Source organism: Thamnophis elegans, chromosome Z (assembly GCF_009769535.1).
Source record: "Thamnophis elegans isolate rThaEle1 chromosome Z, rThaEle1.pri, whole genome shotgun sequence".
Taxonomy (NCBI): Eukaryota; Metazoa; Chordata; class Lepidosauria; order Squamata; family Colubridae; genus Thamnophis; species Thamnophis elegans.
In genome coordinates this window covers 58,415,423-58,429,441 of record NC_045558.1, presented here as the reverse complement: position 1 = coordinate 58,429,441, position 14,019 = coordinate 58,415,423, and the positions used below count along the sequence as shown (strand labels likewise).

At 35.0% G+C, this 14,019-nt stretch overlaps 1 protein-coding gene across 4 annotated transcripts in view; it reads left to right on the top strand.

Annotated features, from left to right (window-relative positions):
- TGM4 (transglutaminase 4) overlaps positions 1-14,019 on the top strand; it is a 163,805-nt gene that overhangs the window by 144,793 nt on the left and 4,993 nt on the right. For 3 of the 4 annotated variants that reach the window (XM_032235683.1, XM_032235682.1, XM_032235685.1), the window contains 7 exons: positions 4,931-5,105; positions 6,505-6,643; positions 10,339-10,442; positions 11,111-11,362; positions 11,725-12,021; positions 12,324-12,493; positions 13,687-13,823. In XM_032235683.1, the coding sequence (XP_032091574.1) occupies positions 4,931-5,105; positions 6,505-6,643; positions 10,339-10,442; positions 11,111-11,362; positions 11,725-12,021; positions 12,324-12,493; positions 13,687-13,823 (1,274 nt within the window). Of the gene's footprint in view, positions 1-4,930; positions 5,106-6,504; positions 6,644-10,338; positions 10,443-11,110; positions 11,363-11,724; positions 12,022-12,323; positions 12,494-13,686; positions 13,940-14,019 lie in introns of all 4 variants that reach the window. The other variant, XR_004256901.1, reaches the window with a different exon arrangement.

Genomic DNA, 14,019 nt, shown 5'->3' with positions numbered 1-14,019 from the left:
ATCAAAACTTAATGCATATAAAGAGGATATACAATGTATTAGTACAGATGGATTCAGAAACAGAATTAGTTAAAGACTGCATGATAAAGTGGGCTCAAAATATTGAAGAACCAATAATGTTGGATACGTGGGAAAGAATTTGGGTAAGAAATGTGAAATTCACACAAGCCCAAAACCTGAGAGAAAATTTTTACAAGATGTTCTATAGATGGCATTTAGATCCTAAAAAATTGGCTTCTATGTATTCGAATTTACAACCCAAATGTTGGAGATGTGGTTCTCTTGATGCCACGTACTTCCATATATGGTGGACTTGCCAAAAGGTTAAAGCATTTTGGATAAAAATATGGTGGATTTTACAAAATATTCTTTAAAAAAGGATAAAATTTACTCCTCAGTTATTCTTGTTAGGTATAATTACTGACTGTACAGCAGTAGAGGTTAACCTGATTTTGCATTTAATAACGGCAGCAAGACTGTTGGTGGCGCAATACTGGAAGAAGGAAGATTTGCCTACAATCCAAGAATGGACACTGAAAGTCACAAATTTGGCTGAGATGGCTAAAATATCTGCATATCTTAAGACCATTCAAATGAGAGATATAAACGAGACTGGAAAAAATGGATCGATTATATACAAAATAAATATGGGACCAAGAAATTCCAGATAGCCTATGCTTAAGATGAGGAATGACTTAAATTGTTTAAAGTTAGTTTAGCAAGGAGGAGCTAAGTTCAACGCAAAGATGTTATTAACTTCTTACTTTTATTTTTTATCAATATATCTTAGACTGTGGTTGTTAAATATCTATACCATGTACGGGTTCTGGGAAGTCGGGGGGGGGTAGGTTGTGGGGGCTCGGGGGCTCGGGTGGGGGGGAAGTATACTAGGCTTGATTTTAAAGCAATATGATTGCACATGTATATTGTCCTCTCTTACAACATGATATTGTCTATGTAATAATATACATATGATTATATGTTATGGAAATGGTTAATAAAATTTTTAAAAAAGGGAATGTATAGGGTTGCTTACAAAGAAGTAAATACAGCATGAAAACTAGACATTCTAACTTGAGCCTCCACCATGCATAAAATACTCCTTTTAACATATGGCCAGAGAGCACTGTTGGAATTTATATTACCTGCCTCCTGGAAGTGGATTGAAAGTGATATCATGTATTCCTGTTCTCCAGAAGTGGTGAATGGGTTATGTTGGGCTGGAGAAAGCTGGAAGTTCAGATCTGCCCTTGTTATTTCTCTATAATGGAGGAGAACATATTAAAACTCCTTGTTCTGAATGAACTTAATTAACTCTGGATTTCCTGTCACTATGCTATTCAAATAATACAAATAATGGTTGTATTTTTCTTTCACATAAGCAGCAGCCTGAAGAATATTTTCTTCCAAACTTATACTCTAACTTTAGTGTTTTTCCTCTTGCCATGCATTCTTTCACTTATCCACTTTCCACACAAACTGCTGTATATTATGTACATGTAACATGACTACAGCATAATGGTCTTCTAGTTCTTTATGCAGCCAGTTGTTTGCAATCAAAAAACCCTGTTCTGAAATGTACTATGTTAATCTAAGCAAAAGGGCTTCAAATGGAGGGGAAAGTGTCTGTAGAAATGCTTATATTAAAAGCTTTTTTCTGAAATGTGAAGACATGACAGGGCACAAGTTGACGGTTCCACCACAAAACCGCGGACGACAAAATCGCGGTCGACGAAAGCGCGCATTTGACGTCATCACAGCGCAACGAAAACATCGCGCTGTGATCGAAAAATGTAAAAATAAAGCGAAAACCTTACCGTAACCCCCCCAAACCTAACCCTAAACCTAACCCTAAACCTAACCCTTAACCTAAGCCTAAATCTAACCCTAAACCTAACCCTTAACCTAACGCTAAACCTAACGCTAACCTTTAACGTAACGCTAAACGTAACCCTAACGCTCTAAACCTAACCCTAACCCTTAACCTAACCCTAACCCTAACCCTAACCCTTACCTTTATGTGAATCGGCTTGCTTTAATTTTATTATTTCAATTTTTAATTTTTTTCGTCGCGCTGTGATGACGTCAAATGCGCGCTTTCGTCGATCACGCTTTTGTGGACCGCGGTTTTGACGGGTCACACAAGTTGACATCATTTCAGTATTATATATGATAGGGGAAGGATGAAAGTCATAGATCTAATGATTCTAAAAATAACTAGAAACACAAGCTTTGAACTTTTTGCCTTTAAATTTCAAAAATATACCAGCACATCCTCTATTTATTTATATGAAGAATGTTTTGTACTATTAAGATTGAAAATGCAGCATGCTTTCTAGCCTTAAGAAAGATGGTATTTCATAATGTTATAAACAGAAACAGGAATGGGAGGTTTTATCCTCATCAACACTTTCTTAGGTTGATTGCAGAGCCAACGTCGCAACGATACAGACGTGCGGTCTTGATGCTCCAAGGCCGCCGCTGATTCTTTTATTGCTACATGGTCCCAACAGACCTAAGCCATCCCGTAGAGACGGTGACAGGGAGACAAAGCCTTACTGGTCTCTGGGACATCTCAAAGTCCCTGATTGACCCAAGGGAAGCTCTCCAAATTAGCGATCAACAGACAGCCCCATGCTGACGAAGTCGGAGACGGCTCCAGAAAGAAGGCAGTGAAAGCAAAAGTGCTTCTATCTGGTGAGATTTTTCCTTTGAGAATGATTGCCCAAAGGAATTCTTTTGTTTAAAGATAAATTAGTCCCTTAAGCAAAGAACAAAGCGGCGTAATTTATCTTTAATGGACTGCCTTAGAAAGTTTTCTTTTTCCTTTTTCTTCTTTGTAACGATGTTTTGTGGATTGAAGTGATTGCAAGTTTGCTGTTTCTCTTCGCAAGTGAATAAACTGGTTTTTTTTTGTCTTCTTATTTTTAACTGCCTTACTTGTTGGCTTGAACTTAAATTTCTTTTATTCTAATAATTCTTATTACTTCTCATTGATTCCCATTAAAGACATTCAAAGATTTTTGGTTTTTTTACAAGCCTGAGACAAAAGGAAGTAAAATCGAATCTGCGACTTGAAAGCCAGAACTTGGTTGTTTTTTTTTTAAACATTGCATCCTTTGTTCTTTCTGTTTTTGATCTTACTGACTCTGTAACTGTAAAACCTTCAAGGACGGGGATTTTCCACAGGTGTCTTTTTGAAACACTCTGGGTAAGGGAGGAAAAAGGAAAGAGAAAGATAGATCCCTTCCTTGTTGAGGAATATGAAAGAAATTCTGGTTAATTCAATTCAAAACATAACATTATATACAAAAAAGAGATTTAGGCTAAAGTGGCAGTAGATATTAGAACTCCTCCTTCTTTTTTCTCCTTGTTTTTTTATTTTCTGGAATCAATTTTCATGTATCAATTTTCAGATGAGGGAACCCTAAGTTTTCAAGATTTTTTGGCTGGAATTCAAAAGATATTGGAAAGATTTCAGAGATTTGACAAGAAGTTGGATAGGCTATTGTCCTCTACAGTAAAAGATGATGAAGTTGGAGACCCCAAAATTAAAGAAACTAATAAAGATGGAGAAGACCAAAATAAGCCAATAGATGATCTAACTGATGGACTATACATGGGTGAAACTTCAAAGAAGAAAACATGTAAAAGTAAATCCGATACCCTGGAGCTCTATCCCCCTGTTCAAGATATGGGGGGGGGGGGACTTGATGATGATGGAGTCAAGAAGAGAAACCATTTTAGAAATATGTTTGACAACTAAAGACATGTTAATTTTAATACCAATTTAAGGGCAACAAGACTATCTGAGAGATCTTTTAAGAAACAAAGTGCTGAGAGAAGTTTATAAAAATCTTATAAAAGAAGTAACAAGAGGTTTGATGCAACAACTGACAGAAGAAATAAGACTGTTCTACTGGAAAGACAGAGGCTGATAAACGAACTGTTGATGGAAAAAAAACTTAATTAACTTTTGGTGACTAATAGCTAGGAACTCTAGTACTTTGTAGATTCCTTTAGATTGTTTTTAAATGTGTTTTTCATTAACAAGTAATTCATTATGATAATAATAATGATATAATAACTCTAACTAGTAAAAACATCTTGGATATAAATAGCAAAATGGGACCTGGAGAAAATTTTTTTCTATGTATGTATCTAACAAATTTTTGTTTAGATTTGCTATAAAGAGGTAATTTTTCTTTTGTCTGCTGAGAGGAGAGGTGATATAAACAGTAAATAATCTTTAGTTACATATAACAATAATGATGATAATAATGAAATAATAATTTTGACTAGTAAAAGCTATTTGGATCTAAACTGTAAATTGGGACCTGGGGAAAAGGCATAAATTTTTTAAGTAGTACCTTTTTGTTTAGATTATATACAAAAATGAAATTTTTCTTGGGTCTGATAAGTGGAGATGTGGTATATATAGTAAATAATTTTTAATTAATTACAATAACAACAAGGAAATGTTAACGGATAATGTTTAATGAGATCTACATGTGCTGGCAGTGGGGGGGATATTTAGATATTTTATTAATTAATTTCTTTGTTAGAATATGTCACAAAGTGTAATATTACAGGAGGTTTATTGAAATTGCTAATAAATGCCAGTAGGTAGTTATGTTTTTTAAATACAAAGGATTTCGGATAAAAAGCACGTTCAAATAATTTTAGTTGAATGAGAATTGTGATATATTGATGGTAGTAGAATATATGAATATTCCAGATGTAAATTGTATAAATCAATATGAAGGAAGTATATGTAATGATTGTGGTTGAAATGCACAAAACTATTTGTTAACCAATCGACATGCTTTCTACAAGATGCAATGAAAGATGATTCTTTATATAGATATTTTTTTTGTTTAATTAAAACAATAAAAAACTTTTTCCAAAAAAAACCACACCACTTTCTTAGGTTAATTCTGAAGATGATCGTGGAATTCTGCATGCAAACTGGACTGGACATTATACTGGTGGTACAGCTCCTTTGGCTTGGACAGGAAGTGTCCCAATTTTGCAACAATATTACAGAACACAAAAAAGTGTCCTATATGGTCAGTGTTGGGTTTTCTCTGGAGTGATTACCACAGGTAAGATGTACTTCTCCAAGCAGAAGCTTTTCCTGCATGTTTTTATGAAAGCATTTATTAATTACTTTTTATGTATGAAAATAAACAAAACTTTCATAAACCAGTTTAGTGATCTACATTCTAGGAAAGATAACAGGATTCAGGATTCTACCTTCACGATCTGATTGTAGGTTCTTAAAACACATTCTTAGAATTAAGAAAGTGGACCAGATTGATTCTCTGATCTGATCCAGCAGATTCTCTCATCCTTAGTCAGACAGCAAAACTGTATTATTTCCATATAGATTTCAACTGTAACATTTTTAAATGTATAATAAATTAGGAAAGAGTAAATGATTTCAAAAAAGAAAGCCTTCATAATATCTGTAAAAATAAAGTACACCCTTCAGTAAAACTCCTTAGAACATGCAATTTTCTTGGAAACAGTACAAATGTAAGCTTGCATTGTCTTCTGCAATATTTTGAAAAATTTCTTAGCCTTGTCATTCCTTGATAGTTTCCCATCTAAGAAGTGACCCAGATCTAACTCTGCTTAGCCTGCAAGCGCAGATGAGATCGGTGAAACATTATAACCTGTTGAAACTGCAATACCTATCATCATGGCTTATTTGTTAATCTGCTATAAATCATAGAATATTTGCTTTTGGATTTAATAGAGAATAACCTACTACCAGTAGTGAAATTACTATTTATTATGAGGAAATAAAATTTTATGGGTGTTAGCCCAATTATTCCACCTCAAGAGATAATTTGAAATTCTAGATCAAATACTTTAAAAAGAAAAACATAATAAAGCAGATAATGAGGCACGTCTTCCAAAAACCCATGTCTGAAATCATTTGTCATTTTCTTAAAATGGTCATAAAATTGCTGTTAAGGTCACATACATTTTAGTCAAGTTGAAATAGTTTTCAGAATAAGATTAATCATAAACTTAATCTGGGCAGGACAGAAGTGTGTTTGATCCCACCACAGAGAGGGACTATCTTGTTGTTTCCAAATCAGAGTTCGCAGAAATAAAGTCAAGGGAGAAAGTTAACTCTAGAGAGAAACCATAGTGTTGGATATAACTGTACTTACTTCAAAAAGCAGTTGAGTATTTTCCAGGTTTAACTTCCATTAAGAGACAGAGTTAAATATGGTCTATTCTAGCAAATTCTTCTGACATATAAAAATCTTGAAAAGTACCATCAAGGTCCATTCAGCACTGTAGTTATTTTACTATAGTTAGATTCCATACTTTTAATATTAATATGCCTTCTTTTGTACAATGAGCCATGCCTTTAAAAATAGTATTCATACACAATTAAAAATTCGGCATTATAATAAGCAGTGGTTGTTAATAAAGACAGTAAAGCAGCTAATGAAGTGAGAGCTAACAACTTTCTTTTTGTCTCAGTTATGCGCTGTCTGGGGATTCCATGCAGAAGTGTGTCAAATTTTGCTTCAGCACATGATACAGAGGAAAACCTTAAAGTGGATATTTATTTGGATGAAAAAGGAAGAAAAATAGACTCATTAACAAATGATTCAGTTTGGTAATTGTCAATATAATTAAGAAATTATTTTTATTGAAATGCTAATTTATGAATAAAATAGTGGAAAAGGAAAAACTATTATTTTTTATTATGCAGATACAAGGTGAATGAGGGATTAATCATAGTTAGCTCACTGTTTCATATATAGTACAGTTTTAGGAATATTACCCAGCTCACAGCAATTTCAACAGGACTGAGACTGGGTCCAGTGGAATAAGGTAGCGGTCCACATGACTAATGGCACACAAATCATACAACTTTAAATCTAAAACAGGAAGGCTGTAAGAGAATATCTATTTGCACTGACACTGTGAAATTATTCATTGTGAGGGCAACTGACCTTCTGACCAGAAAACAGCAGTAATTCATCCTTGGTAAGTGCTTGTGTGATTACAATCTTATTTTAGAATGTCTAGCTTAGTTTACACTTGTTTTGCAGCTGTCTTTCATGGTCCTTTTTTCAAATTTGAATACTGTCTTATTTGTAAGCAATTTACGTGGACTTATTGCTTATCTAGAGTCTTTATTGCACTCTTCTGGCTGAAATTAGATGGCCAACTTAGCCAGTGTGTTCTTTTGAATTGCCTTGCTATCAACACTGACCACTGCAGAAGTGTAGTGTGGACAACTGTTGGATTTAGCAGAGTGAGAACTGTGGGCCACAAGCACAAAGCATTTGGTTTGTCCCTGCATAATAGATACAGTGCCCTTGCTGAACTTAATAAGGATATAAGGTGGCCGGCTTAGCTGTTTACAATGACAGAGATGACTCAACTAACCAGTGGATTGTGATTTGTGACGAAGAAATTTTTTTAGATAAGGGAAGTTGTGAATCAAGTATTGCAAATTAGGTGAGCAAAGTAGCTAAAAAGAAAAGCCACCTGGTATTTGGTGATTCAGTTACAAGAGGTATCAATTTAGGAAAGGATGTGAAGGTTTTGAAACAGGTGACATGTCTGCCTGGTGCTATTGCCAACAGAGAAAAGAGGTGCATTGTTAAGATCATCAAGAATGCTCATAAGGACAGTGATGTTGTTGTTGTGCATCTTGGCACTAATAAACCTGTACAAAAAAGATATACACTATATTGCCAAAAGTATTAGCTAACAACTGCTTCTGATTATGTGGATGGGTGAGCGAATACAGTGTACAATATAGTGTACTTTCTGTGATTTCCAGAGCTTGGGGCAGGAATTTATCAGGATAGGCTGTAATCTTACTTTTTCAGAGATTTTATCTTTATATAAGCAAAAAGGAAAAGGTTGGTGTAAAGCGGAATTCAGTAAGTGACTAAAGGAATGGTATAAAACGTAAAGTTTTGGTTATGTTAGTCATGATGTTTGCAGTTTACCTGATGAAAAGTTTACAAAATGAATGGTTTACATCCCACAGAAAGGGACTGAGTTATTTAGTACTAAATTCAGGAGTTTTCTGGAGAATCATTTAAACTGAATAATGGGGACAGAGAGTTAATTGATATAAAACATTTCTCTCCCCAGCAACCCAGAACTGATAGAGTTCAAAGTGTTTCTAACATAGATGTTTGTGCAATTAAGAATATTAAGATTGGTGTTAAAAAAAACCAAGCATGTACAATACCATGTGCACTAATCAAATAGATAGTAGGGCTCAAGGGAACTCAGACACAAAACAGGTAATGTAGAAAACAAACACAGCGTCAGTCAAAAAGGACTCTAATGCCTTTACCCCGATGCATAAAGTATGAGAAATAAATAAGATGAACTAGAAATCCAAGTAGATGAAGGCAGATATGACATTGTTGCCATTACAGAAATTTGGGATGAAACCCATGAATGGAATACTGTATATAACTAGAGGGGCTTAAAATGCATGAAAGAAACAGACCTAATAAAAGAGAAGATGGAGTTGCCCTTTATATAAAAAAATAAGTATATCTCTACAGAAAGTTCTACATTTAGCCAAGAAAAACCAAATGCATAGGTGGTATCTGTCTCAATATCTCCCCCCCCCAAAAAATAAGATCTATCCAGAAAATAAGCCATAATGTCAGGGTTCCTGAAAACCCCAACTCCAATGAAACTTCGAGACAGGCATTTTCTCAAAGCTCCCATTTCTTAGAGTAGGTATACAGGCACATCTGGGAAAACTCAAATCTCAGAGTTCCGGGTTTTCCCTCAGTGTCAAAAGTCCAAATCCATCCAATGCACCCATCAGTTCATCACATGGTCCAATCCCAATCAGTCCCAACTCGAGACATCACTCCAACCACTCCTTCTCCAGATGCAGGAATACCCTGACCTTGACCAAAAAGTAGAATGCTATTTTATCTAACAACATCCTCTCTACTAAATCCCCCCTCTTGCTTTCCCAGGCACAAGAATGTGGCAGCATAGAAACATCCAGTGTTAATATGGCTTCCAAAGCTGACACATAGCATGTTTTACGCATGCACCTAATATAAGCTCTACTCCCAAAATAAGCCCTACTTAAAAACCTGCTCTGCACCAACTTACATGAGGCAGGTGTCGGGCATGGATGGCCTGGCTACGGGAGTCCTAAAGTAAGCTGGTGTGGAGTGCGTTGGGCAGCTCCATCACCTGCCTCACTGCGGCAGCACTAGCACTTTGTGTAGCCTCCTGCCCCACCACGAACAAGCAGAAGTGAGCCTCCCGTAAATGGGAAAAAGACACCCTTCCAAAAAAAAGCCCTAGTGCTTATTTTGGGGCCCAAAAGCAAATAAGACCAGGTCTTATTTTCGGGAAAACATGGGTGGTAGTAGTAACTGTGAAAGAGATCTTTGAGTCCTAGTGGACAATCACTTAAATATGAACCAGCAGTATGCAGCAGCTGCCAAAAAACCCGAACACAGTCCTAGACTGTATTAACAGAATGATAGAATAAAGATCATGTGAAGTATTAATACCACTTTATAATGCCTTCCCAGACCACACTTGGAATATTGCATCAAACTCCATTATTCTGTTAACTTTGGATTTGATCAGAAATTGCAATTAATGTTGTGAAGTCCAAAATTGCTACTTTAAAGAAAAACTATTACTCTTTTTGTTTCCTAAATTGCTATTCACAATGGTCTGGAGACCTTCTTATGTTCTAAGATGAATGAACAGCTAGAATAAATCTTTGCTGCCTTCTTATGTACAATAAATGTATTGTGAACATAGTTTCTTTGTGTCCTGTTTCTGCATTAAAAGCTTTTTGAAAATCCTATTGTTTCACATAAGTAGGAAAGCATCATCTTAAGAGGCAGAACTTGAATAACAAGATCTGGTCCTTTCCCCACTTCATTAGTCAAAACAGAAGAACCCTCTTCATGTTTTTTCCAGTTTCCTTAGCACTATGGTATACAGTTGCCCTTGCAAGTTTTGAAGAAGCTCCTCTTTCAAAAGGTTTGTTAGAAAATCCTACACTTTGTTACAGAAAAGGTTCATTCAAAATATTCAAAACCATTTTGATATCAGACTAGAGAAAGACTTAATACTATATTCTACTGCTGTCCATATAATTTTCATCAAGATGGGTCATAAAGCTCATAACTTCCAATACATCTGGAGGATATCAGTTGGGGGCAAAGCTGTTCTAAGAAAGAGTGGAATATGTAAAACCTGTCGGCATTCTCTGCAATTTACAAAATAAATGAAATGGCTATAATTTTCTATATTTACTTGGAACTCTTATTACTTATCTGCATGTAGGAACTTTCATGTATGGAATGAGATCTGGATGAAAAGACTGGACTTGCCCAGTGGCTTTGACGGCTGGCAGGCAATTGATGCCACACCTCAGGAAAAAAGCCAAGGTAGGACGCCAGATACTGTATATGCACAAGCAAATGAAAAGTTAATATTTGGTTATATTTAAAATCTATTAAGTTTGTTCTCTCACAATTCATTTACTTTATGTCACATGCATGTATAATACTCCAAATAAATTATGTATACTTTATTTATGTACATGAAATGTGCTATTAACTTTAGTTTTACAGATAACAAGGGACAGTGAAGTGGAACTATAGAAACCAAATCCAAGATTGTAATGCAACAGATGGATGAGAGACAGGAATATTATTCCTAGATCTTAGTAAAGCAATCCATAAAACTGAATTCATTCAAGGGAATATTTTATAGTGCCATCATGTTTTTGATAACAATTGCCAAAGGACAAACCACTTACATCTATGTGATGTGAAAACATGATATTTTTCTATAATGCACATTTAGTATACTGCTTGTCATCATCACCCATTGTTTGATCATTGTTTATTGCAGTATTTTCATAAATACAACAAAATTCCTGGTTACAAAGATATGCAAATGGAAATGGAGGACTTTAGGAAACTGTAGATTGCTTAATACTGTCTATTATATGCTTACCTTGAAATTCTGGATGAACACAGAAGTGCCACCTATTGGATTTACTAATAGGAAAGTAATTATTCTCCATTTGCTCCATTCCTCCATTCTGTAGGAATTTACCAGTGTGGCCCAAGCCCGGTCAAGGCCATCAAAAATGGTGAAGTCTACCTTCCCTATGACTCTAAATTTATGTTTGCAGCAGTGAATGCAGATAAGATTTTTTGGCGTGTAAAGAATGAGAATAGCACAAAAGACTGTGTCAAGCTGTGGGAAGAAATTAAGGCAATAGGAAAGAACATCAGTACTAAAGCTGTTGGGAAGAACATCCGTGAAGACATCACTATCCAATACAAATTTCTGGAAGGTAACCAACTGATGCATTTGATCTTTTTTATCAACAGGGAAATTTATTTTTTCACCTAGTTTATTAATGGTACCTACTTCAGATTTTGAAGTGTGCACTTATGCTGTAAATATGACTAAAACAAACTTGTGTTTTAAACATCATTCAGCATAATTATCAGAAAGGCAAATCAATAAGGAAGAGCTTTTCATTGCTAACTCTTCATGCATGGGATAATTCTTAGTCTGAAATTCTAAATATTAATAAACTCTTCGATACAAACTTATCTGATATTTATAACTGACAATGGAAATGATTTCGGATTAACTCAATTTTTTTTCTTGTTCTTGGGATTGGTTATTCCTTTTGTTCTGTTTTTTAAGGTACTCATGAAGAAAGAAAATCTGTGGAAACTGCTTACTCCTTCATTTCAAAACTTTCAAGTCATGAAGCTATATCATCTCCTAACCTCCTGAAGGCAAATCTGAAATTTAGGGTGGAAGGAAAATATTCTTTGTGGCCTGGGCAGCCAGTTGACCTGAATGTCATTGTAGAGAATGAATCTGTGGGGAATTGGACTGGCTGTCTTGCTGCCTCTTGTCAGCTTGAATCTTACACTGGGAAAGTATATGCAGACCTTTCAACAATCAAGCAGATTATCCACACTGAAGGCAAACCAGGTGTGTGTGTGTGTGTGTGTGTGTGTGTGTGTGTGTGTGCATGTGTGCATCAAGAACTAGTGTTTTTGTTATAAGCAGAATTTATCTTTTGTCTCACTTTCACCTAGACTTTTTATTTGTAGTATTTTCTATATGAACATAAAAAATAGAGGAGCTGTGTCTTCATTGCCTTCATCTTTTCAGCTTTCTTGGTATTTCCATTTCAAAAGCAGAAGGCAATATTTTTTTTAAAAAGTAACAAAATTATCCAAATAAAGGATCTGTGAACTTGTCCTTCTCTAGCTATTTCTGTGTTGTTGCAGTTATTCAAATACCTTGGAAAATAACAGCTGACACTTACATGCAAAAAATTATGTCTACTGAGGATGAACTTCTAATCAAAGTAAATATTATTGCTGAAGTTCAAGAAACAAATGAAAAATTCACAAAACAGATTACTTTAAATTTTGAGCACCCACCTCTCAAAATTGAGGTAAGAAATTAAATAAAATCTTCAAAGATCACTGATAACTATACAGTATATTATTTTATTTGTAATAAATATAAACATTCTCTCTTTCTACCTTCTTCTGTGATTTTTTTAAAACTTCATAGTATAGTTTACAACTATGGAATTTCCCATTTGTCTTCCGTATGAATGTATGTCTTCTTTACTTTGAGATTAGCTTCTATGACAAAAAATAAACAGCTGTTCAATTACAAGGTGTGGTATTGATTGATATTTAGAACACACTAGACAACCTATGACCCACTGAATCTTCTTTTGTCAATATGTATGTATCTAAAGAGAGAAACAAGATAATCATGAATGGGCAAAGAAGTGCCTTTCAATTTTCTGCCAGCTTCCTCATTGACTTTGCTTGTTGGAAACTGACAGGCAACATCAAAAATTACAATTGTGATTATAGCTGACCGCAGCAGCCCTGCAATGGATGCAAATTTGTGAACAAAACTGGTGGAAATATCTTTAAAACTTCCAGTTATCCTGAGTAATGGGTTCTAGATTTTCTATATAGCAACAGCTCTTAGACTTAAAGTATATACCACTTCACTGTGCTTTCAAGCCCTCTCTAAGCAGTTTACAATGTCAACATATTGCCCCCAACTATCTGGGTCCTCATTTTACCGACCTCGGAAGGATAGAAGGCTGAATCAACCTTGAGCCTGATGAGACCCAAACTGCTGGCAGCCAGTAATCAGCAGAAGTAGCTTGCAGTACTGCATTCTAACCATTGTACCATCGCAGCTATATATTCTTCATGTAACAGGATTTGAGATAGCTTGATTCAAAAATGGTTGCTATTTGACACAAAAATTTCAGCTAATTGAAGGTTGCAAACAGACAAGAGACTATATACAAGGATAGAATTAAGTCAGTTTCCTACATTCCAATGAATTGGATTCAAACAAAATGCTTCTGAGATTAAAGAGAGACCTCAGTACAAACTTTGAGTGATACTAAATCAGTCAGTCTAGGCTCCTGAACTATTAATGCAAGAACTTCCTCTCTATCCATACTCAGCCTTAAACATCTTCATATATATAGTTGTTTGAAAAAAGTATTATGATTATATTCCCTTTACTATCTTTGTATTATATTTAACTTTTATACTGCATTTTCTTTAACTGAATATGTTCAGTCAACTGATTCTTTATACTTTTTAGATGGCAGACACTGCAAAGGTTAATCAAGATTTTACCTGTGCATTTATCTTCAAGAATACTTTATCCATTCCATTGGAAAACTGCAAGTTGTATGTAGAAGGCCTGGGCATTTTTATGATGGAAGTATTTGATCAAGGGTAAATTGAAAATAGCTGAACCACAATTGTTTTCTCTTGTCAGTCAATAGCATACTGAAGCAAAGTTAGCTTTCTGGACTAATGGACCTTAAAAGTACCTCTTCTTTCTGTACATGGTAATGCTATTTTCTTTTGCTTTAAAGTGTGGTACACTAGTCTCACTGTAGTTTAAATGTAACCATAATTACCTCACAGT